This window comes from Ornithorhynchus anatinus, chromosome X1 (assembly GCF_004115215.2).
Source record: "Ornithorhynchus anatinus isolate Pmale09 chromosome X1, mOrnAna1.pri.v4, whole genome shotgun sequence".
In the NCBI taxonomy this organism is placed as follows: Eukaryota; Metazoa; Chordata; class Mammalia; order Monotremata; family Ornithorhynchidae; genus Ornithorhynchus; species Ornithorhynchus anatinus.
The window spans coordinates 21,146,243-21,172,068 of record NC_041749.1 but is presented as its reverse complement, the minus strand read 5'-3'; the positions used below and the strand labels follow the sequence as shown (position 1 = coordinate 21,172,068).

The following is a 25,826-nucleotide window of genomic DNA, read 5'->3' as shown; positions in this document are numbered from 1 at the left end:
TGAACTCAGTCAGCTCTCTCCCTCCTACCTATCCACTCTTTTCTCCCACAACACCACCCTAGCTTGCCTTCTCTGTACCTCAAGATAAACAACTAGTTCCTGCCTCTCCCACTTGCAACCTCATGTTCACACTCTTTCCACAACCTGGAACTCCCTCTCCCATCAGACCTGCCAGGCGACAGCTCTCCTCTCAAACTAGCTCCATTAGTTCACTTTCTCAAACTCCCTCTGGCTTCACAAGGAAGGGAGAGACCGGATAGGAAAGACAAAGATAGTTATGTCCACTCAACTACATAGGTCTTCCCATTACGATCCAAAAATCCAGTCAGAATTTCAATTAACATGAAGTTTCTTTCTTACGAAACAAACCCTCCCATGAAGCACTTGGGTTTGCCCTTGACCTGGCTGTGGCTGTCCTGCATTAGACAGCCATCAGCAGTTCTTTTGGTTTCACTCAACGAGCGATTCCCTCCTTAACCCCAACACTGGGAAGAAGAGGTCAGTGGTGAACTTAGAATTATCAACACTGCACATATCTTCACAAAATAACCTTGGACCTGCTCCCAAAATCCTGAGCTGAAACCCTTACCTTGTGAACCAAAGAAAATATTAAACCTATGAAATCACGCAAGTTGCCCTTCCAAACAACGAGAGGGACTCAAAATGTTTTATGCAGCAATCTACAAGAAACTCATTTTGTGGGATGTTTCACATTCCAGTCCATGGTTTATTCCCCCATATATCCCTGCCGGTAATATCAACCAGATGTGGCAACGAAGCCTGTGCAAAACTGTAAAAATTACAAGCATATTCTGTAATTCCAAGGCATTGTAAAGTCACAGCTTGCTTTTTGCAGGCTGGTAGAAGGTTCCTCAGCATAAGGGCTACCTATACACTTTGGAAAGTGCTTCAGCTTGTCTGACCGGCTGAAGAGTTTCCGCTGCTAGAATCCAAATCTGCCTCCCATAAACAGCAGGGTGCATAGCAAGATCCACTTGAAAACATCCTGTGTAGGTCTATGAATTTTCATTAGTTTTTAAAGTTTCAACTCTTAATCCTCCAGACCTCAGTTATGGGTATGAGACCAGGGACCTAAAAGAGACCACAAGGGAAATGGCAGGCTGATTGAAACGTGCATGCAATCACTCATCCCCACTGGTTGGTGGGGAGGGAAAGGGAAGTAACATTTCTCCTTAAAAGAATCTGTATTAGTAGTAGTGGTGGAATGTTTTGTAATAGAGATACTATTAGCAGTAATAGCAGAGTTGTCCTTCGGTTCAAAGGTGATGCTACTGATGGAGAGAAAACAATTCAAGAGAATGTATACGGCAGAAGTGCTGACCACCGTAAGGACCACTAATGATAATGGTACTTGTTATGGACTTACTAAGGATTGTTCTAAGCGCTGGGGTAGATAGAAGTTAACCAGGTTGGACACAGTCCCTATCCCACATGGAGCTCACAGCCTAGGGAGGAGGATTTAATTCCCATTTTATAGATGGGGTGACTGAGGCACAGAGAAGATAAGTGATTTACCCAAGATCACAGAGCAGACATGTGTCAGGATGAGAACCCAGGTCCTCTGACTCCTAGGCCATGCTGCTTCTCTACTGCTTATTCTACCAAAACTACTTATTCCCATTAGGAAATTTACTTACCTATAGCTCCCCAGATGGCTTCCCCCAACTAGATACAGCTCCAGTGGAGAACAGGAAGAATGGAGGAAAACTCTTTTCTTCACCTATGCTTCATCTGTATTTTGACTCAATATCTGTGCCAAGAACTAGTGACCATGGAACCAAACTCGAAGGAGAAATACAAAGACCAATCATGTGCATGACCAGATGAAAATTAAAATTGAATCAACCTTCAAGCATCTGGCAAAACTCACAGTCCCTGAAGCATAATGCAAAGTAAAAGAAATGATTAGAACCAAGGAAACATTCAGTGCTGAGGGCAGGGGGGCGGGGACACATACAATACTCTGCATCAATGACATTTTTAACAGCAGTAAATGGCTATGCTTCTGGAAACTGCAATCCAGTGTTCAATACAATGAGCCTGATTTTCACAGGCACGCATTCATGCCAAAAGCTGAGACTGCCCTGTCCACCCTTTGAGGCCTCAAATCCTAATCGCAACCCAAGGTGAGCTGACCGTTGAAGCAAAACAAACTACTTTAGTGGGATGTTTTCCAACTGTTCTGTCACCAAATCACTTGGGTATGAAGTCTGTGAGGAAATTGCATGTTACATTTCTCTTCCCATAAGGCTTATCAATTTATTATCTCTATGAATATAAAGCTACACAGATATAATCAAATATATACATATATATTGCAAGATGATTTATATATTGCCATATGGGTGTGCGTGCAGGCACGTATTTATGCAGGGCTACACTCAAACATACAAACCGATGGGTAGATTTTGCAGTCATCTTTGGATATAGAGGCTTCAAAAGTTTCATTATGTGCCTCGTTTGGATTGCAACCCACAAATGTGTGCATGTGCGTGCACACACATGCACATTCTGGCAAACACTTCCCTGTACTTGACCTGCACTCCCTTTTAGAATCATCCGGGATCACTAAAGCTATACTTTCCTGGAGCTGAAATTTAATGGCCTCAAATTCTTTGGAATACAACTTGGATTGAGAATTTTCAAAGTGAAGCAGCTAGTTAGTGAAATGTGTATTTCATATCATGTTCAACATTTTCCTGTGGCCTCCTCAGGCTTTCCTTTGTTTCTTCCAAAACCCAAAGAAAAGATCATCGTCTTGAACCTCACAACATTTATAATCCTATCAAATATCAAGTAGAAATAATTGCAAAATAAAGCTATGCTTATGTCCTATCACTAGTATGAGTGATTATTTGACTAAAATTGTTAAATAAACATTTAATAGACCTTTTAAATTCAAAACAGTTACTACAAAACAGAATGAAATTAAAAATGATAAATGCAAGATGGAGCATTTGGGGACAAAGAACAAGTACCACAAATTCATAATGGGGATAAACTGCCCCAGGCCAAATCCAGGAGAAGAGGTTGGCATCACCATTATCCACAAGCTGAATATGAGTCATCCAAGGACTATCACTGAACAAGTCAATGTAATCCTGGACATATTAGCTGATGTAAGAGCATGTAGGAGCCTGGAAGAAACTCTTTCATTTTACTGGGCATGGGTCAAAATTTATAGAATATGGTGTCAGATTTGGGTCATCATATATTTAAAAGCATGGAGAAGATCCAGAGCAGGGTAAGGCCAAAAAGACATCAGACACTTCCAACCCTTTTCTGTTGAGAAGCTGATATTAACTGTTCTTCCTATTTCCCCCTCCAGAACTTTCTAATTCAAGAAATTAAATGCAATAGAGCATCAATATTTTCATCTTCCTCAGTGCAAGGGTCTTCAGGTATGATAAATTAATCCAAACTAATTAAAAGCCCTTGTCTTCTACCTGTAGTGGAAAGTAAGTCTAAGAGTGTATTCAAACCAGACACATCATCTAGCTTGCACCTTGTCAACTGGACTTTCTTCTTCTCTTCCCCCTTCTCCCACAAGTTGCCTAGGAAAAAATAAAGAACTAGCCTCTTCAGTTGGCACTCAGGTCTAGTGGAGCCTAGACTAACCCAGACTCCCAGGGTTCACATCTTAGGGGGGATCCAAGAGTTGCCGTTCTGACCTGAAATCAATTCTCTGCCTCACCCCTCTCCCTTCATAGGTGCCTCAAAAGTGGTGGATGATGTTTCTCACACATACACACGAAACCCTAACCCTAAAGGGGGCACTAGGACTAACTTAAAATACTGTAACCATTCAGATTAGAACCCCTTTAAAATAGCCGAAGCAAACTCTTTTAGAAGTGTTCCTTTGCCAGAGAGCAGGTACATATTACAAAGATAAATAGCATATCATCTGTCCTCACTGTTTAAAAACTGATTATGTGTATAGTTTAACAGCAGGCTGACAAAGTCTGACTGGTGGTAGAAACAATTTAAGGACAAAGATATTTGAATAAATGGGTAAATTACCACAAAAGTTTGAAACTTTTTGTCTGTTTATTGACTGGTACTTGTTAATAATAATAATAATGTTGGTATTTGTTAAGCGCTTACTATGTGCCAAGCACTGTTCTAAGCGCTGGGGTAGACACAGGGGAATCAGGTTGTCCCACTTGGGGCTCACAATCATAATCCCCATTTTACAGATGAGGTAACTGAGGCACAGAGAAGTGAAGTGACTTGCCCAAAGTCACACAGCTGACAAGTGGCCGAGTCGGTATTCGAACCCATGACCTCTGACTCCAAAGCCCGTGCTCTTTCCACTGAGCCACACTGCTTCTCTAAGCAGTTAAGCAGTTAAGCGCTCACTATGTGTCAGGCACTGTACTAAGCATTAGGGTAGATAAAAGATAATCAGATTGGACACTGTCTCTGCCCCTCATGGGGCTCTCAGTTTTTCAGAGGAAGGAAGATTCAATCCCCATTATACAACTGAGATAAGTAAGGCACAGAGAGGTTAAATGACTTGCCCAAGGTCACACGGCAGGCACGTGGTAGAGACAGGATTAGAACTCACTACTTCTAGGAGAAGAGTCTAGAGTTTTCTGCTTTAGTTTCTAACTGAGCGAGAGTTTTCTAGACTCTGCTCCTCTTGGCTCAGTTACAAACTAAAGCAGAGTGTCTTCACAAACGCACTCAAATCTCACAGATCTAAATACACTCCAGTGCCAAAAGTGACTATGCAGGTATATCCTCATCATATGACAGATAGAATGGAGGACGGGCCCTGTCTCCAGGAGTGGGGTGTTGACAGAATTGACGGAACATTTTGGAACAGAAAGTACTGCGAGAGGAGATCCTGACAAAGTGCAGGTTTCTCTTGGTGATGAGGAGGAAAGATTCTTCTATTTCTGATTTCCATCCAACCCTTTCATGTTTAAACTCAGACCCCCAAAAAAATCTTTTTTAAAAAATTCATAATAGAAGAGAGATTCCTAAATGAATCCTGGCCAGTGCCATGTGTTTTTTATTTCCCCAGGAAGAAAAATTTATTGCAGTGCCTACATGGATTGTTTGATTGCACAAATAGGTATTAAATACAATTATTATTAAAAACCCACATGGAAATCGCAACTTTTCAGCCACCCTGCTGTGATTTTACAGTTTCACCAGCCAGGCCATAAATTCTGCTCCCCATACTTTAAGCAGGTAAGCCATTCCTTGCATGGTTCAGAAAGTTATGGAAATCCGACTTCCTCTCTACGCAGATGCTGTAGAACTGTCCAAAATGTCCTTAGGCTTCTCCTGTACAATACCACACTACCCTGAAGCCCAAAGAGAAAAAGCTTAAATAAATTCAGCACCAGAGTCACAATTAATTCATTATCATCAAATACGCATCCACTTTCAAGTCAGTACCAACTCTCATTCCCAATTCCAACACATTTACCAGTTTACATAGTTTCAGCTGAGTAGGTGGACCCATTTTCTCCATTGTCCTCATTACTCCTAACAGTACATAACAATCGTTCTACTTTTACTCCAAAACCATCATCTAAACAGAGTCTTCAATGCCCAAGAGATGCAGGGAGCATGCCGTCCATGCTCTGTCTTCAAATAGCAGGCACCGTTCCAGCCAGAGGAATCTGTCTTTCAGAGTCTTGGTTTAGTTAAAAAGACATGTTCTAACAGCAGCTCTCTGAGATAAATAGCTCCATGCCAGGAAGCTTGTCTCAAATCTCACCAACGTGGATGTTTCTCAGTGGGCAGTTCGACCCAAAAGCCGTACAATGAGCTGGTAGCCTACACAGCTCGCCCTCACAATGAAGCTTCCAACTAATCGAAACACTCACTCATCCTCACTGATCTCTGAAGCGCTCAACTCCCAGAGGGTGGAAGGAACAGCAAAGCCTCATGGCTGCTTTTTTTGCCTTTAATTCCGTTTCCTGCGTTGGCCACACCTCAGTTAATATTTGAACCACTTTTAATTAAACCGATCCCCTGCTCTGCAACAATAGCAAAATTGCTGAACGAAGCTGTGGCAAATGCATTATCCATGTTAACCAGAGTAAATAAAAACACACTGTAACGTAAGAGTCAAAGCTGTACTTACAATCTGGTTAACTTCAGGGTGTTCTGGAAAAGCAGTTCTGGAAGAACTTGGAGTTTATTCTTGTTCAGTCGTCTAAGAATGTAAAGGAAACAGAACACAAAAGGGCATTACAGGAATGTCCAAACTAATGGGACAGATCAAGACTCACCTTTCTTCTGTTCCCAAATAGCTTCTCTTATCCACCAGAGGAAATATCCTGAGAACTTGACATGAAAAACACACACGAACACACACATCCCTAGGTAGAATAGAAGGGCAGATGATTGCCAGAATCTTTGCACCTTCCAATGTCACTAGTCCAGCCAGGCAAATACTTTGAAAATTAAAAAAAAGAGTTTCAGCCAACAAAGAATTCCATTAGGTACTTCCCCACTTGAAGGCAACTTGTTTTTGAGAAATCCTCAGCCCAACATCTAAATACGTTACCATTCCAGAAATACGCCTCTGCCCCCAGATTCCCTAACATGAGGGTTCCTGCTTATCTACAAAACTGTTAGCTTCCCATCCATGGCCAAAAGTGGATGCAATAACTGGGTCAGTGTTCTGCTCAGCACAACCAGATCTCTTTTCAGCAAAGAGACGCTAACGCTTCTAGGCGACGGGATTTGCCTTTTGCTTTCAAAATGTATTTTCTTAAGTTCTGAACAGTTTCTTTCAAGCCCTCCTCTTGGCCTTCCCTCTACACCTTTATTCATGTGGCTTGTTAAGAGCTTTTCCTCTGCTACATACAAAGGAAGATATGGGTTAATCAGACTGACCATAGTCTTTAACTCACATAGGGCTCATGCTTGAAGAAAGAGGTAAAGAGAGACATGAATAAAGAAACTGTAAGTGGCTTACCCAATGTCACACTGCAGTCCAGGGGTAGAGCTAGAACTCGAACCTGGCTCTTCTTCCTTTACCTTCCTCCCCTCCCCAACAGCATACAGCTAAACTACAGAATAAATTCAATATCCCAACCACTCTGGGTTACTGTGGGGCCTTACCTAGTGTACTTACTGTCAGCACACATAGAAAAGTGGAAAAGTGTGGTGTTGGGGGTGGTGAAAACCCAGGTTTTTACGCTGTATAGATGCAACTATTCATGGCCCACCCCAGCTTTTCATTGAATCATCTCTTGGAAGACTCACCACAACTCAGGGCCATGGGTGAAAGGTGCAAAGAGTGATTTATCTCTCTGAAAATGGATGTAGTTGTCCTTCAGATTGGAAGATGATGTAACTGATGGGGAGAAATATTATCAGTGTAGCTGATAAAATCAATCTGAGACTAACAATCCTTTCCACACCATGTGCAGCTAAAGGTCGGTCTTTGCTGTGCTGCTATGTTTGTTTTGCACTGCCTGGAGCTGTTTTTATTTTTCCATTCTGTGTTATCTCGTAGAAGCCTGTGCTCCCAAATGGTTAGCCCGTTTTTGATTTCTGCCCTCCAGGCTGATCTGTCTTCTGATGATCTCTCCCAACTGTCTGCAGCTATGCCACAGCACTTCAGTTTTTACTTCTGGTGACTTTCAAATGTTTCTTCTGCCCATAAAGTGAGTCTTTTCCCCAGATCAGCTCCCCACAGGGTACTAGTGTGGATATCCTGCTATGGTCCATGATCCTCACATGTCTCTGACAGCAGAGGTGTGATGAAACAAGCCACACTTTGATGCTAGGGGCCTGACTGCATTGCAGGACCTCATTGTTTATGATTCTGTTGTTCCCTTTGGTGTGCAGTGTCACAAGAACGAGGCATTGGTAGAACCGCCCTGGAAGTTGAATATGATAGTCATAGTTAAATAAAGAATATTAAATACCTGGCTTTTGATGTTGGGTTGGCACTGTAGGCTATTTTTGTATCTCCCAAGGAGCACAGTACCTTTCTATATTTACATTACTCCTTCGCTGCCTATCAAAAGGTTTCACAACACCATTCCTCTCGAGTGTGAGCTCCTTATGGGCAGGGAATGTGTCTACCAATTTGGTTGTATTGTACATTCCCAAGTTCTTAGCACTGTGCTCTGCACAGAGTAAGCGCCCAAATGCCATCGACTGATTGATTCGGCTGATCGTTGGGCATCTCAATCATCATTTGTGTGTATTTCCGTCAGGTTGTGGACTGGTTCCTAAACTCAGCCTTCTTCAGACTGACTGGCAATCTTTGGCACATTCCTGATTCTGCAAGGGGATTCGCAATTCTCTTCATGTTTTCTTGTGTGCATGCTAGCAAAGCCCAGTCATCAATATTCAGGAGCTCTTATAGGTGTGATGAGCCTTTTCATGAAGTTCTCAGCCTACTGAACTGGAAGTGTTTCCCAGAAGATAAGACATTCCCTTCCAGATTCTTAGCTAAGTCTTTCACATGGCTGTACAGATAGAGTTGAATAGGACTGGGGCCTAGTATGCAGTTCAAGCACTTAGTACAGTGCTTGACACACAGTAACACTTAATAAACATGATTGAATGGAACAGTCTTGCTTTACTCCATTAGTAATGGGGAAAGAACCTGAAGAGGACGTGCGACTTCTAGATGAATAATCATATCACATAGTAAATGTAGTCTCTTGGCTATCAGTTCAGCACAGCCACACCTTTTCAGTAATTTGCACTTCACAAGGCTTTCTGATACTTTAACAAGGTCTATAAACTCCACATAGAGCTCTCCATGCTGTTCACTGCGTCTCTTCTCTATCTAATTGGCAGCAAAGATCTTGTCTGCTGGGCCACGCTTGACCTGAACCGACCTTGCAAAGATGGATGACCAAATGTTACACCTGGAGGGAAGATGCCATTCCTCTGCCCTATTTGCCTTTTACTAAGGCTGGAAAATTCAGACCTGTCAAATGTTTTTTCTGGAAATTGAGCCATCTAGATGTAGCATGGCTCAGTGGAAAGAGTCCGGACTTGGGAGTCAGAGGTCCTGGGTTCGAATGCCGGATCTGCCACTTGTCAGCTGTGTGACTGTGGGCAACTCACTTAACTTCTCTGTGCCTCAGTAACCTCATCTGTAAAATGGGGATTAACTGTGAGCCTCACGTGGGACAACCTGATTACCCTGTATCTACCTCAGCACTTAGGACAGTACTCTGCACATTGTAAGCACTTAACAAATACCAACATTATAATTATTAGATGGACAAGCTAATGCTCAGTATTTCAACCAGTTGTTGCTTTCAGCCAACCTGTTCCCTCTCTCTCCTCTTTCTGTTGAACCTGTACTTGCTGTTCTTCCAGTGTGATCACCCCTACCTTAATAACTCTGCCTTGCTTCTAGCTTCACTCCTGAACAGCTTCTTCTGGGCTCATCATCAATCAATCAATGGTATTTACTGAGCACCTACTATGTACAGAGCACTGAACTAAGTCCTTGGGAGGGTCTAAACTAATGTCAGCAAAGATGGGACAGTGGTGGACTGGTCAGTAATGAAGAGCTGAATGAAACCTCATTGTTCACTACAGAATTACAGCAGAAACAACAAACATCACTAACGAAAATCAGTTTGGACCTAAAATCTAAATCCACGTTCCTTAAGGTGGGAGACTTCTGCATTAAAACTTCCGGCTAGGAAAAAACATAGTTCAAGCTAGAAAATAAACAGTAGGCACAGGACGACAGAAAGGAGTCATTTTGGATTCTTGCTGCTATTTGTGACAAGACAATAATGAAATAAAACCAAATTTAGCCAATCTGCACTGCATGCATCTTTACTACCCCAGAACAGAATTCCAGATCAGGCCAGCCAGGCCCCACTCCTAAAAATCCCTGCAGCCCTTCCAGCTTCACCAATGGAGAGCCAAGCACTAAGTTGCCTCGGATCGGTCCCAGTGCATTTCGTTTCCATTCCGTTCCAGGATTTATTCATGTTTACTCTGCCTATTTGGCCTGAAAGTTCTTCCACGGGGAACAGACGAAGGCTGAGGTTCTGAAATGCCGGAGTTTTCATATGGCTACCATATGAATAACCCCCACAAAGTAAAAGAAAATTCAATGAAATATCTCGCTCGACCTGATACCAAGGGCAAGTATGTATTTTTAGCTTTTCTGACTAATGGTGCACTCTCTCTCTAATCACTCACATTGCTCTGTTTCCCAGTGACCACGCAGGCTGAGGCTGGAGGCAGGAAACTCCTGCTTAGTACAAAGCCCAAAGTTAACTTGAGTCCAAACTGAGAAAAGTTTTCATGGGTCTTCTCACTCACACGGCCTTCTTATAGCTTCAGAAAAAGGCAGAATGAAGAACCTCTGCTTGCCTCCCCTCTCGTTTCACCTCAGTTAAAAATCCTCTTCCTCTCTCTCTTCATATATACACACATATATATTTAAAATCTATATCTATATATGTGAGAATGTTTATATATATAGAAAGAGAGGCGGGGGTAGATAGTCTTATCTACTCTTTTTTAATCCTACTTAACATCTACTGAATACTTCTGCTCCCATAGGACTGTATTAAATGCTTGGGAGAGTACAAAGCAACACATTCCCTGCCCACAAGTAGCTTACAGTCTAGAAGGGGAGGCAAACTTGAATATAAAGATCTTTTTGCCCTCTCCAAGTTCCCAACAGCTGACTCACTCATTCCTCTATGTGTGGCCCATGGCAGTGATTAGCCCGCCTAAGATACGCTGCAGAGCCTTGGATGTCTCCTTTTGTGCCTGCAAAATCTGTGGCTAGCTTGGAAAAACAAAAAACAACTAGAGGAACAAATTCCATAGTCGGGGCACGCCAACCTTTGCCACCAGGCAATTCCTCACATCTGCAGTGGCTCTTGCAGGGCAGTCATGAGGTGACAGAGAAGGTTGTGTTAATAATAATAATAATAATGTTGGTACTTGTTAAGCGCTTACTATGTGCAGAGCACTGTTCTAAGCGCTGGGGTAAACACAGGGGAATCAGGTCGTCCCACGTGGGGCTCACAGTCTTAATCCCCATTTTACAGATGAGGGAACTGAGGCACAGAGAAGTTAAGTGACTTGCCCACAGTCACACAGCTGACAAGTGGCAGAGCTGGGATTCGAACCCATGACCTCTGACTCCCAACCCCGGGCTCTTGCCACTGAGCCACGCCGCTTCTCAACTAGACAACTGGGGTAAGCAAACCTTGGCAGAAAAGTGGCAGTGAGGAGGCTGGCTACTGCCTATTTCCTGTGGGGGTGATGGGGATCAGCCACATACTACAGTACTCCTTGGAACTCCTTCCTTCCTATCTTTCTTTCTCTCTCTCTTTCACACACTCACAGACACACACAGAACAGTGTGAAGTAAAGCAGCTGTGTGGACACCAAAACTCCCGCTTGAAGGAAAAAAAGAAAGAATAGTGCCTCAAAGAGCACATAGGAGTTTCTCTGACTACTGATTTAATAATGAAATGTAAGCTTGTTGTGGGCAGGGAATGTCTGTTTACTGTTATACTGTACTCTTCCAAGTACTAGTGTTCTGCACAGAGTAAGCATTCAATTAATAAGACTGAATGAATAATGATGGTATGTGTTAAGTGCTTATTATGTGCTAAGCACTGATGTGATATCCATTCCTTTGACCACTTCTTTGGTGGACATGGCTCTCATGCCATCCTGGTACTTTCAAGAAAATCAACATGTCCAGATCAAAGCATTAAAAATACTAATCATTATCCCATGAAAGGTCATTGCAAGGCATAACAAATGATAAATACATATGGCTGAGTTAGGGAAATAATGTAAGTGATCTGTGGCTGACATTTCTCAAGAAGAAAATCATCACAGTGGCATGATTTATCCAGGAGAGGCAGAAAAAGTTCATGGAAAAGATGGTGACAGATCCCCAAAATAACAAAAACTGAACTAGCAAGTTGGGGAGGAGGGCGAGTCAGAGGGGATAAAGCAGGACTGGGGCAGGGACTGACTAACAGTGGCAGAGGGTGAGTCCTAGAATTTAGGCTGAACTGGCGTCAAGTACATTGTACGGACGAAAGTGGAGGTGGCCCTTGTGGGCAAGAAGCATGTCTACCAACTCTGTTAAACTACACTCTTCCAAGAGCTTAGTACAGTACTCTCAACACAGTAAGCACTCAATAAATAACCCTGATTGATTGGAAATCCAAAGTAAAGAGAAGCAGCAGGACAGCCTCTGCTTAACTTCTCTGTATCCTAGTTTCCTCACCTGTAAAATGAGGATTAAATACTGATCTCTTAGTGCATGAGCCCCATGAGGGACAGGGTTCTCAAGCCACCTTTGGAACGTGACGGCAATCTAGTTTCCGCTTTGGACTGAGGTGATCTTGGAGCCTTTGCATGAAAGGAACTGCATTTGCAGCAGGTAGAAAGTCAATTGCACTCATGGCCACAGAACTCAAATCCTCTTTCCTCCATTCTGAACTCGAATCACCACCTCTGCAGAAGGGTGGGAGGAACAGAACGGGAGAGTTTGCATCCCAGAGCATTGCCAGAATGAGATAGGTGCCAACCCTGTCATTTCTCTCCCTCCTTATTACACAGAACCTATCATCAATCTTTTAACATACGGTGTCATTTGCTTCATTTCATCATTTCTCCTGCAAGTTTTCTTCAGGATCAAAAACCAAAACCATTTTCAAATTGCCCCCCATACGTCTATGTGGGGTTTTTTGTTTCTTTGTTTGCTGGGCAAGGTTGTAGGGAGGGAGAAGAGGACCTGTGCTGACCCTCTGGGGAATGATGCTAAGCTGAACTTGCATAAGTGTCCTTTTGTTAATGATTTTGGTTACTCTCCTCTCCCAACAGCCTCCCTTCCAGTGTAAGCTCCTTCTGGGGAGGGACCACCTTTAAGTCGTTTTTCAGTGGATTCATTCACTCAATTCATTCAATCGTATTTACTGAGTCCTTACTGTGTGCAGAGCACTGTACTAAGCACTTGGAAAGTACAATTCAGCAATAAAGAGAGATAATCCCTGCCCAAACCAGGTTTACAGTCTAGAAGGGGTTCTTCCCAAGTGCCTTTTGTAGGATTACACATATCTCCAGCATCTAAATTCATGCTGTTGATGCTCAGAGTTGCATGAGAGCTGTTTCCATCCTGCCTAACACATTGGGTTTACCTCCAGGGTCCAAGATTTTAGGACTCTCCAAAAGAACCTCCAAAACCTGTTTGCATTACACTTAGCAATACCATGTTGGACCAATTTTCCACCAATTACTCGATGTTTGTGGGAAAGCCACCTGATGACCCAAGAGGGCCTTACCTCTGACTTTTACCATAAATTGATCCTGCACACATGTCTATCTGATGTCATAAACACAATATCCTTTGAGCTTATAAAGACCTTGAATGAAAAGACAAAGGTCAATAGGGAGAGTATGATGAACTTCTATTGGAATCTCAGGCAAAGATATTAAAAAAATTAAAACCGCAATATTGGGGTTTGTTATTTCCAGTGCAACCGTCCTTCTTCAAGCCGATGATTTCCCTTTGGTAACTTGGCACAGACGTCAACCGAGAATGCGAATAAAAGTGGCCGCTTCCATTGGTCTCCATCATCAAGAACAAAAACAGTATTAATGGGAAATGCAGAGATGGTTCATTCCCAGGGATCCCAGTAGAACTGTTGGAAAGTTCACACAGACGGAAGGCGACATTCACCATGATGAATTTTATCAGTGGGTATGATGAGTGATGCTGAGTAGGCAGGCCCTTCCACATCATTTACATATAAAAATGAAGCAGCATGGCCTCGCACCAAGAGCATTTATTCCAGTCCTAATGCCAACTACCACAGTTGCCTGCCGTGTGAGCTTAGGCAAGACACTTAACTTCTCTGTATCCTAGTTTCCTCACCTGTAAAATGAGGATTAAATATCCGATCTCTTGGTGCACGAGCGCCATGAGGAACAGGGTTCCCAGGCCACCTTTGGAACGTGACGGCAATCTAGTTTCTGCTTTGGACTGAGGTGATCTTCTTGGAGCCTTTGCATTAAGATTGTCATCCCATTTATAACTGAATCCCACCCGGGCCAGTCAACTGTTGGCATTACTCAGCTATCCACAGCTATGCCACATGGCCTGTGGTTTTGTTCCATTATATCTTCTCTCTCTCACATTTTTTCCTTTCCATATTGTTTATAGCCTCCTCATAATAGCATACCATAGTGCAAGCTGTTTGGGCATTATTTTTTCCAAATGGCCCACCTAGGAAGTGTGTCATGGGCTGTGCACAGCTTGGAAACTGATGATCTGGCTATATTCCAGATACTATGATCCCATCTTGTCATTTGATGTGAAATATGTCACACTGGTGTGGCTGATAGAGCTCCTCTAAAAGTCAGAAGTAGCACCTGCAACACAGTCAGGGGTTACATTCTTGCAGAGCTCTTCCATGTTAAGGTAAACTCATATTGTACTATTCACCATATTTGACACTGCACATGTATACAATCATTTCTTTCAGCACTGAGTCTCACTGTAATAAAAAGACATTCACTGTTGGAAGAGCAATCCCTAATTCTGTTTACACATTGTAGCATAACTGAGTTTAAGCCCAGCCCTAGAGCCAAAACACAGGGTGGACATTATAAATGCCTTACAGTTGGGGTTGATGCTTGATTCCATATTTGCACCACTGTCCATTTTAAAAAGGGTAATTGGGCCTTCTTGATTCAGCTTCCTCTTCTTCCTCTCATCTTGAACACCAGGCAACAAACTGCCTAAGTAGGACAACTCATTGGAGGCATTCAACTCTGGAAATGTTTCATTTACATAGGATTTATCAGGTGGTGGCTGGTAAATGAAAATAGTCTTCTTCAGGTTAGTGATCGGACATTGAGGTTACTTTAATTTTTTTATTCTGAAAAAGAAGTACATAATCATCTACATATCTTTTGGGGTATGCCCTAAGAGCAAAATCATTCATTCATTTATTCAATAGTATTTATTGAGCGCTTACTATGCGCAGAGCACTGAACTAAGCGCTTGGAATGTACAAATCAGCAACAGATAGAGACAGTCCCTGCCCATTGATGGGCTTACAGTCTAATCGGGGAAATTATTAGCATATAAGAGTTACTGAATGTCTGATTCAAAGACTTACATGACATCCAGTGCTTAGAACATCGCCAGGCATATAGTAAGCACTTAAAAAATACCCTTATTATTATTATCCTCCCCTAATGGGGTTCAAAAAGTTTCTAACAGAATTAGCATCATATTTTAACACCAGTTTGCAGAATTCTGTTTACCTCCTTCAGTATGGTGCATAGAACACACTGAATAGGACTGGATGCAGTGGACAGCCTGACAATTTACTACAAAGCTGACAATAACCCTCCCATTATATGATGGAATAATCTTAGGATCTTGAAAATTTTTCAAGATAATCATATTGTGAATATCATATAGAACTTTTAAAAAATAGTAGTATTTGCTAAGTGCTTATTATGTGCCAGGCACTGCCTTAAGCATTGGGGTAGATAAATGCTAATAAGGTTGGACACAGTCCATGTCCCTCGTGGGCCTCACCTCAACTGTCAAATGGGGATGAAGACTGTAACTGAGGCACAGAAAAGTGAAGTGACTTTCCCAACGCAGACAAATGGCAGAGCCAATGTTAGAATCCACATTTTCCTGCCTCCCAGGCCTATGCTCTATCACTAGGCCACACTGCTTTGTAGAGCTTTTGATGGGTTTTTTTTTTCTGTGTGTTTCCTATATGTGATAGGAAACAAAACTCATGTTCACTCTACCTTCCTGTAGCCTCAAGCCACACTGTGATTCTGAGAGTACATACTTAAATTATTTCTTTCAGGCTGGTTCAAGCACCAAAGAACTTGCCAGTCCTTAGTAGTTTCCTTAGAAAGCTGTTTCATCTTTTTTTTTTCTTGAAGTTGGTCAAAATACTATCTTTGAAATTTTGGGGCATTTCCTTAATAGTCCACATACTGAGGAAAAGCTTGGATAGATATCCAAATACTACATTCCCTCCAACCTTGCAGATCTTGACAGAACTATACCATCAAATTCCAGAGCTTTGCCTAGTAACTTCTTTACATGTGGGAGTGAAGTCCATAACTTCAAACTCTGACAGGTCAGCCAATCCTTACAGGGTTTCATCTTTGATGAATGAAGGTGTGTTAAGACAATTGCTGAAGTATTGTTATTGCCTCTTTAAGATTTAGTAGTCGCAACAGCATTTATTGAGCACCCACTGGGTATAATGTGCTGTATTAAGCACTTGGGAATAAGCCATTGACAGGCATATACATACCTAGGGTAATCAAATTAAACAACTGAATGTGTAGATGTATAATAATAATAGCACTGATAAGCAGTCACTGTGTGCCAAGCATTGTATTCACTGCTGGGGTAAATATACAAAGATAATCAGGTCAGACAGAGTCCTGTCCTAAGGTCACACAGCCTGCAAATGGCAGAGCTGGGATTAGAACTCAGATCTTCTGACTCCTAGTCTCATGTTCTTTCCACTTGACTATGCTGCTTCCCCTTATATTAACATATATAAGTGCTGAAGATGGGTATAAATAAATATATGTGAAGTGTTTGTATGACTTAAAAAAAAAGAAATTAATCAGCAATGAAATTAATTGGATGAAGAAGCCTTTCAAGAGGATTTTGGTTTGACAGGTAGGGAGAAAATGCCCAGCCAGCATTAGGAAAGGAAGGGAGGTGGGAGAGTACAGAGTGAGGGAGAGTTAAAGGATTAGCTTTTTTAATGGTATTTGTTAAGCATTTACTATGTGCCAGGCACAGTGCTAAGTGCTGGGGTAGATACAAACTAATCAGGTTGGACACTGTCTATGTCCCACATGGGGCTCAGTCAATTCCCATTTTACAGATGAGGTAACTGAGGCACAGAGAATCTATGTGGCTTGCTCAAGGTCACACAGTAGACAAGTGGCAGAAGCAGGCAGAATCCCAGGCCTGGGCTCTAGGCCAAGCTGCTTCTCTAAGCTTTTTGCTTAACAAATACCACAATTATTATTAGGAGTTGCAAATTATTGATGCACTGTTCACTTTGCTTCAAGAAGATCATTGATCTCAGACTTGTTTTCATTAACCAGTCCTTGCATTATCTTCTGGAAGCACTAGTGGTCTCAAAGGCTTGAAGGTTAGGCGACCCCCATTCACTAAGGGTATTAGTAAGATAAATGAGATTTCTTTCTCTGATGAAGCTGATTTGATGGAGTTGCAAATCTTTCTTCCAGTCTACAGCCTGGAACTGCCTGTTGGCTGCACATCCACAAGTTCCAAGCCCTCTCCATCTTCAAACCCATCTCTCCAAGATTCTCGACACCTCAATCTGAATGACACCAACAGTCACCCTCAGCACTGATACTCATCTTCGGCATTTATCCAACTGTATACTCAACTATTTATTTTGCTATTTCATTCTGACTTAGTCACTCAAATAATCCATCGGATCATCATTCTTCCTTCTGCACCATCCTCTGGTATGGGATTCTCTAAGTCTGACACCCATTTTAGATTGCACACTCAAGGGTAAGGAGGAACAAGTACTTTAATTTGTTGGGAAGCAGCATGGCCTAATAGAAAAAGTATGGGTCTAGAAGACAGCAGTCCACGGTTCTAAACCCTGCTTTGGCACTGGCCTATTGTGTCACCTTGAGCAAGTCACGACTTCTTTTGTGCCTCCATTATCTCATCTGTAAACTGGAGATTAAATACCTGCCCCCCCTCCTACTGAAGACTTTGAGCCCCAAGAGGGACAGGAACCATCTCTGATGGGATTATACTGAATTTAGAGCAGTGTTTGGCATAGAATAAACCCTTAAAAATATCAAAATTAGTATGATAATTATAATTACTAAGTATTATTCAGTTTAGTGCTTTACACTAAGTGCTCAAATACCACTGGATTTATTGACATGCTCACAGATAGCTTTATTCTCGAAGCGCCGTGGAATTTGGAGGGGTAAGATGACACTTTGTATAAATTGACCTTTCATTAATGAAAAATTAGAACATTTCTCAAACATACCAAGATCATCAAAGGAACTCAGTTTATGGTTCTAAATCTCAAAAACTCAAAAGTTGCCTTGCAGAAATAGGGGGTCATATTTGTTGTCTTCTAGACTGTAAGCTTGTTACCGGCAGGGAATTTGCCTGTTAATTCTGTTGTATTGTACCCTCCTAAGTGTTTAGTAAAGTGCTCAGCACATAGTAAGCACCTAATAAATACCACCAATTGATTGATTGTTGCAAGATAATGTAGATGTGACGGGAGCTATGGTTTCTAGGGCATGGCACTCAGAACAGTAAGAAAATATCAAGAAAGGAAGAGACAGAAATAATTAAGAAATATGTTGTTGATTCTGTTATAAATCCTTTGGAAATTCTAACCTTTTTGTAAATAATTTGTTTCCCTTGAGAGTCCAATTAGAATATTTAAAATGGTTGAATTCCTTTTTCTCTTAACGGGGGGTGGTGAGAACAGACTGATTGAGACAGGTGCTAGGATGCAGCAGGGGTAACCCAGAATCGAGCCATTTTTAACATAGGGCTTCCCTCTCACTGCCCATTTCAGGGAAGAAGGATTCAGGGCACCTCATCTCCACATACTGACATGCTAGCAGCACTATACTCCTCTTACAGGTGCCAATTCAAAATGTGTTTTTCTCTTGGGAGCTCAGAGCTGAATCTGTGAGGGAAAATACAGTGGCTCTTCCTAACACTCAACTGACCACTGAAGCCAAGACTCACCAGATTCCCCATGGGTTCGATGTCTGAGTCTAATCTCAGGCCACAGACATTACTCAAGTAGTGATGTTCACAAGATGGATGATGGTAGAGCACACAGCCCGTGACTCACAAAACTAGATTGAGCAGGACAGTCTCTGCCTTTGAAAGTCATTAAAACTCCCCAGAGCCTATGATGTGGGGCAGAACTTGCTCCCGTTCAAATTCAGCCCTTGCTAAAGAGGGTCAGAACTTTAGGTGAATCTCAATCAAGTATTCACTATCAAGAATAACAGACGCAATGCTCACGGTAAGCCTGGTTCAGGACTAGAAACAATTGACATCGGAGAAGGAGTCTTTCTACCCTATTCACAGACCTATCTGGACTCAGGTTCTAAATTAGGCAGATTACTAATCCACTTACCCTTCACTTGATAAAAGGACTAAATTGCAAATACACTAAAAGGCTATCCAAGTTGGCGATGAACTGAACCATGCTAACTTCCAGGGCAACTGAGACAGTGCTCTGAAAAGCAGATTCACTACTGTGTCAAAAGCAATTAATGTATTCCTCTACTACCACTCAAAAAACCAGAAGTTATTTCAAAGACATCCTATTAGGAATGTGTAAATACCTTAACCTGATAAGAGGTTTCCCCCAGCCCCCCAAAAGGGGGATGATAACTTTTAGAGGAGGAAAGCAATGGAACAAAGCCACTTCCATATACAATGGTACAAACCAACCAGTTATCCCTATATCAACAGTTCATACCTTTAACTCTTTTTTTGGCCTTTAGGCTATATCTGGCAGATAAAGTTATAGACAAATGTGAATCAGAGGCAGAGTTCCTCAGCAAGCTGTATTTTACTGAAATTTAATGAAGGCGTATTGCTCAAAACTAATCTTGGTTCCAAGAATTTAGCCAACTGACTTTTCCCTTTGCTGCAACTTCACAGCCATATTAATGCTGGAGATGTGAGTGAGAAGGCGCATGTCTCCAATTTATTTATATTAATGTCTGTCTCCCTCTCTAGACCATAAGCTCATTGTGGGCAGGGAATGTGCATGTTATATTAGTATACTGTACTCTCCCAAGTGCTTAATACAATGCTCTGCACGCAGTAAGTGCTCACAAATATGACTGACTGAGAAGGTGCCATTTGGGTGAATACATAAGGTTGTTTAAGCTTTTCCAGATTCAATTCAAGGAACGTGGGAGTAACTATCTGGATCTAACTCTCATCTCTAGATGATTAGGATTCTGCTACTCTCACTAACCTTCCTTCCTGGTGCATTTCTCCAAGTTTTCCAGAAGAGGGAAAAATACCTGGATGCTATTAAAACTTCGAGGAGGGAGAAAGGTATTATGAGTGCTTATTTGTGGATTGCAGTGTCACTTTGATCAATCTGAATCTTCTTTGCTTAATTTGTTTCTCAAATTCATTTGAACCAAAGTCTGCAGAATAGCTTAGAGTTATTGCTCGCCTTCTTCCCTTCCTTCAAACTCAGGCAAACCATTCCAGTTGAACCAGATCTTCATGAGCATATCCACACTGGTTTGCATCTCAAACTAAATCCCAGATGTTCACTTAGTGAGAAATAAATGAATGGCCCAAGCTGTGGACTGAACCAGTGATCTTTGCAAATAACTTCCAGGTGTTCTAGCATCTGCATGCGCATGCGTGCTCGCATGCTTTCTCTCCCCATCTCTCTCTCTCTCTCTCTCTTTTCCTCTGTCTCTTGCTTTCCATCTGCCTGTTTCACTCTCTGCTCAGCTCTTGTTCTCTCTCTATCCATCTCCCCACCCACATCTCTCTGTCTGCATTTCTCTGCCCCTCTCCCCATCTGTGTCTCTGTCCATCTCTCTGTCTGTGTCTCTCTGCCCACCTCACCGTCTGCATCTCTCTGCCCATCTCTCTTATACCAGCTTCCTCCATTCTGAAAAGAGTTCCATGCACAGATTCCAGATGCCTGGACTGATGTGTAACGGATATGGTACACTAATCTAACACAAATCCCCTCTTTTCCATCTGAAACCAAATCAGAACACACCAAGGCTCCCTAAGACTAAGTTTACAGATACATTTAGAGTATTAAATCAGTTGAAGTCTGACAGATGGATTGGGAAGCATTAGATTAGTGGCCCAGGCAGAGCCTCCATAGATAGCCTCCAGTCACCTCTTTTTCCCTTGTAATAAACAGATGCCCAATGTGAGGAAACTACCAGTAGTAAGATTTCAATATCCATATCAATAATAACTATTAAGATAGTCATATTTGAAAGTCAAATGCCGTGCCTTCCCCATCTTGAAAAATGTAAAATAATCAGTCTAATAAATATTTATTCAGTGCATGGTTGAAAAGGCACTGCTCCTTCAAATTTCTGATTCATTATACCAGTTTGCATACAGGACACCAGAATGAGTCATAGGGGGAAGCTAATCTTGTTCTTTCTGAAGGCAAACCGGTGAAGGTAGTGAATCTGCCTTACCACTTGCATGCTTCCAGAATAACAACAACAATAATAATGATGATGATAATAATAAAAAGAATGGCATTTAAGTGGTCATTTTGTGTCAAACACTAACACTGGGGTAGATACAATAGAAATAGATTAGACATAGTCCCTGTCCCACAGTCTAAAGGAGAAGGAGAGCAGATATTTAATACCCATTTTACAAATAAGGAAGCTAGAGTCCAGAAAAATTTAGTGACATGTCCAAGGTCATACAGTAGGCAAATGGTGGATAAGGGATTAGACTCAGGTCTTAACTCCCAATTATGTGCTCTGAAATAATGACATTGTAGATTGGTTGCCAAGAAAGATCCAATGTGGTAGTTAAATAAGACTTTCTCGCTCATCAATTTGGAGAGCGGTTTCCTTGCTAACTACGGTGTTTGAAGACTATTTAAGGCAAAAGCTATTTTAGTCAAAGTGATTTAAGATCAGACATGAACCTAAATTCCCAGCCAAGTTCCAGATGCTAAAATTCCAGATTTTCCTAAAGAATTAGCAAAATCCACCCTGAACAAAGCTCCTTCTCACATGACCAAAATCTGATCTCTCCTCAACGATGGAGATATGGGTAACTTTTGCAATGAGACACTAACTCCACTCAGGATACTCACACCATTTCCTAGAAACAAAATATCCTAAGTGGGTCACCTGCTGTGTGACCTTAGAAAGTTACATAGTTTCTCTATGCCTTAGCTTCCTCACCTGCAAAATGGGATTAAATACCTGGTTCTCCCTCCGTGAACCCCAGTGAGCCCGTGAGTCCCAGGGTGGGACAGGGACTGTGTTCAACCTGATTGTCTTCTATCTACCCCAGTATTTAGTGCAATGGTTGGCACAGAGTCAGTGCTTAGCAAGTACCAAAATTATGGTTATGACAACTCTGAGTGCATTGATGAACCCTCCCTTTACAATTGCACTGCCAGGGATCAGTTTAGGGAAAGAACTTTCCAGTCACGGCCTCCTCCAAATAATCCAAACAATCATTGCTATTTACTGAACATTAATAATAATTGTGGTATTTGTTAAGTGCTTACTAAGTGTCAGGCACTGTACTAAGCACTGGGGTGGATAGAAGCAAATTGGGTTGGACACATTCCCTATCCCACGTGGGGCTCACAGACCCAATCTCCACTGTAATAGTTGAGATAACTGAGGCTCAGAGAAGTGAAATGACTTGCCCAAGATCTCACAGCAGACCAGTGGCAGATTCAGGATTAGAACCCATGACCTGACTCCCAGGCCCATGCTCTACCTACCATGCCACTCTTACTGTATTGCAGGGCACTGTACTAAGCGCTTGGGAGAGGACAATAAAACAGAGTTGGTGGGTACACTCCCTGTCCACAAAGAGCATAAAGTTTAGAAGGGAAAGCAGACATTAAAACAAATTACGGATACGGATTTGTGGATACTGCTGTAGGAATGTGGGTAAGGTGGCTGTAAAGTGTTTAAAGCTAAGTGTCCACTAAGCTAAGCTAAGTATCCACTAAGCCAAGTGGGTGATGCAAAGGGAGAGTAGTAGAGGAAATCAGGGCTATTGAATCGAGAATTTGACTATTCCCAGAAGCACCAAGAGACTGGAATGAGTTTCTCCCCTCTCTTACCCTACCCTTACATTTTCAAATATCAAAATTGCATTATATACTGTAAAGTTGAGTTTACTTTCTTTTGGGCACAAACTCCAAACAATGCACTAAAAAGGAGACCGGTACCGAGCAGTGCCCAGCTCAGTGGTGTTCCTACCAAGTGTCCAGAAAACTCCCAGCAGCTGAATGACTGAGCATCTGATGGCAGAGAGAAAAGAAGAACCTGAAACATTGAACCCCAAGATGCTGACACTTTTCCCAACAAACAAGTTCAGTTTCTCACTCTGTGACAGGTCACTCAAATACGCTGACTGTGAAGAAGACGTCAGGTACCTGAACAAAAGCAGATCATTCATAGGGAATCCAAAGGCAACTTTTATTATTCTTATTTTCCTTTTATGGAGCCGAGTGTCTTGCTCACACTTCACTGAGAGCAGAGCGGTGCTCACTTTTCCCTGACTTAAGAAAGGATCAGATTAGGTCTCATGGGATCTGTGGTATGTGGGCTAATTATTAATTAACTATCCACAAGGGTGAGAGCTCACTTTAAGACCAGAAGAAGAATCTTAGGCTTGGATACCTGGGAGTCCGGCTACTGACACACCTGGAACCCATCCAACGGGACCTAGGGTTCAATCCACAGCTTGGCCACTTATTTATTTCTCACTAAAATAACATCTGGGTTTCATTTTTTGGTGACAACTAGTTTGGATAAGACCTTGAGTGGAGTTTTCACTTAGACCTTCCACTTCCCTCAGTAAGGGGCCTCAGGGAACTGAACAATTTAAGCTCTTTTGTAAGCAGAGGTGTAAATGAGAACCAACGAGTGAGAGGATAGTCTTGGGTGGAACAAGGGGCAATTTATTTATTTTATTAAAAGAGAGCAATCCCCGAAGAATTCACACAGCCCACACTTGCAAGCTGTGCAGTGGTCTCCGTTAGGAAAAATAGTGTGCAGTAGTTCCAGGCTCCCAGTGGGAGTTTTTCCTGCAAAGACTGAGAGGAAGTTTCAATAGGGGGAGAGCAGGGAGGCATGTAGAACAATAAGACAGAAACTTGGGATCCTGGAGGTAGGGACTTGGGATCTCTGCTGCACTGTAGCCTAGATGTGGACAGGTGGAGAGATTCGGAGCCCTGTCACACTCACTTCCCAGGGAAACAGATTTTGGGAAACTCAAACTGTCTCCAACTGCATCATTAAACACTAACACCTGGAACTAGCAAGGCCTAGTGAAAAGACACAGGCCTAGCAGTTAGAAGAGTTAGGTGTTAACCCCAGCTCTGCCACTTGTCTGCTGTGTGTCCTTAGGCAAGTTGCTTAACTTCTCTGTGCCTCAGTTTCCTCATCTGTAAAATGGGGATTACATCTTACTCCTATTTAAGCTATGAGCCCCACGTGGACGGGGACTGTGCCTCATCTGATTACCTAATTTCTACTCCAGTGCTTATCAAAGTGCTTGGCACATAGTAAGCACTTAAGTATTATTAAAATTATTAGCATTATGATTATCAGTGAACTTTTTTTCTAAACAGTCCTAGAAAGCCTGACGATTCTTAATAATGTTGGTATTTGTTAAGCGCTTACTATGTGCCGAGTACTGTTCTAAGCGCTGGGGTAGACATAGGGGAATCAGGTTGTCCCACGTGGGGCTCACAGTCTTCATCCCCATTTTACAGATGAGGGAACTGAGGCACAGAGAAGTTAAGTGACTTGCCCACAGTCACACAGCCGACAAGTGGCAGAGCTGGGATTCGAACTCATGAGCCCTGACTCCAAAGCCTGTGCTCTTTCCACTGAGCCACGCTTGATTCTTGCCTCACCTCACTCCAGAAATACCTCTGTTCCCATTTTATAGTCATGGGAACTGAGATACAAAGAAGGAAGTGGATTTGCCCTTCAACACACCATAAGCAGAATTTTATTCCTCCTCTGCCTCTCCATTCCAATGTTCTTCAAATTGTATGGTGCTCTGACTCTTTCCGAGGTGACACCGGCTCTCAGTGTGAATTCAAAGACACAGCCATGATAACCATCACTTTGACCAAAACACAGGATCTTGCTCCAATCAGTTAGGTACCTATGATTCTTTGTGTGACCCATTCACAAATGCAAAAACTGCTTTTCCATTTCTAGATAAGGAAGTGTGACCAATATTGATAAGCAAAGTATTACATGACTCCTAGTTGAGGAGGAGCTTGCCTAAACTTATTATTAGGTCAGATGTAATCTCAACAGAGAAACTGCGTGTATAATAAAACACGACACAAAACAAGATTCAGCATGGGCAATTTTACATTAGCGGAGAATCTAAATGACTATCTAATCCCCTTCAATGGGTACCTGTTTTACCTGTCTTGTTTCATTCTAATGAAAAGGTGCTTAGCTCACAGAAGGAGTCGAGTCCTATCTCCAAAACAGCTTCAGCAAAACAAGATACAGAATGACAATCCATCTGGTATTTACTGGATTTAAATTTACTCAAGCAATCATATTAAAACTGCAAACTGTAGCAAATGACTCAAAAATGAAAGCACCATAGTGATAGGCATCATCATCAACAACATTGACTTTGTACCCTTCGAGCAGTGGTGCTACGTTGGTCACCCTATAAGTCAAACCAAACCCCTGAATGGATGTAGAAGCAGCATGGCTCAGTGGAAAGACCATGGGCTTGGGAGTCAGAGGTCATGGGTTCGAATCCCAGCTCTGCCACTTGTCAGCTGTAAGACTGTGGGCAAGTCACTTCACTTCTCTGTGCCTCAGTGACTTCATCTGTAAAATTGGGGATTAAGACTGAGCCTCACAAGGGACAACCTGATTACCCTGTATCTACCCCAGCACTTAGAACAATGCTCTGCACATAGTAAGCGCTTAACAAATACCAACATTATGTAGATCATCCTGGGGGCCAATTTAGGAACTCCTTAAAACCAACTGGGATCCAAGCAATT

At 42.2% G+C, this 25,826-nt stretch overlaps 1 protein-coding gene across 1 annotated transcript in view; it reads right to left on the bottom strand.

Annotated features, from left to right (window-relative positions):
• The window catches only part of SLIT3 (slit guidance ligand 3), a 592,453-nt gene that overhangs the window by 494,228 nt on the left and 72,399 nt on the right, over window positions 1-25,826 (bottom strand). Inside the window, exon 4 of the mRNA XM_029051206.1 lies at window positions 6,125-6,196. Coding sequence (XP_028907039.1) covers window positions 6,125-6,196 — 72 coding nt within the window. The remainder of the gene's footprint in view (window positions 1-6,124; window positions 6,197-25,826) is intronic.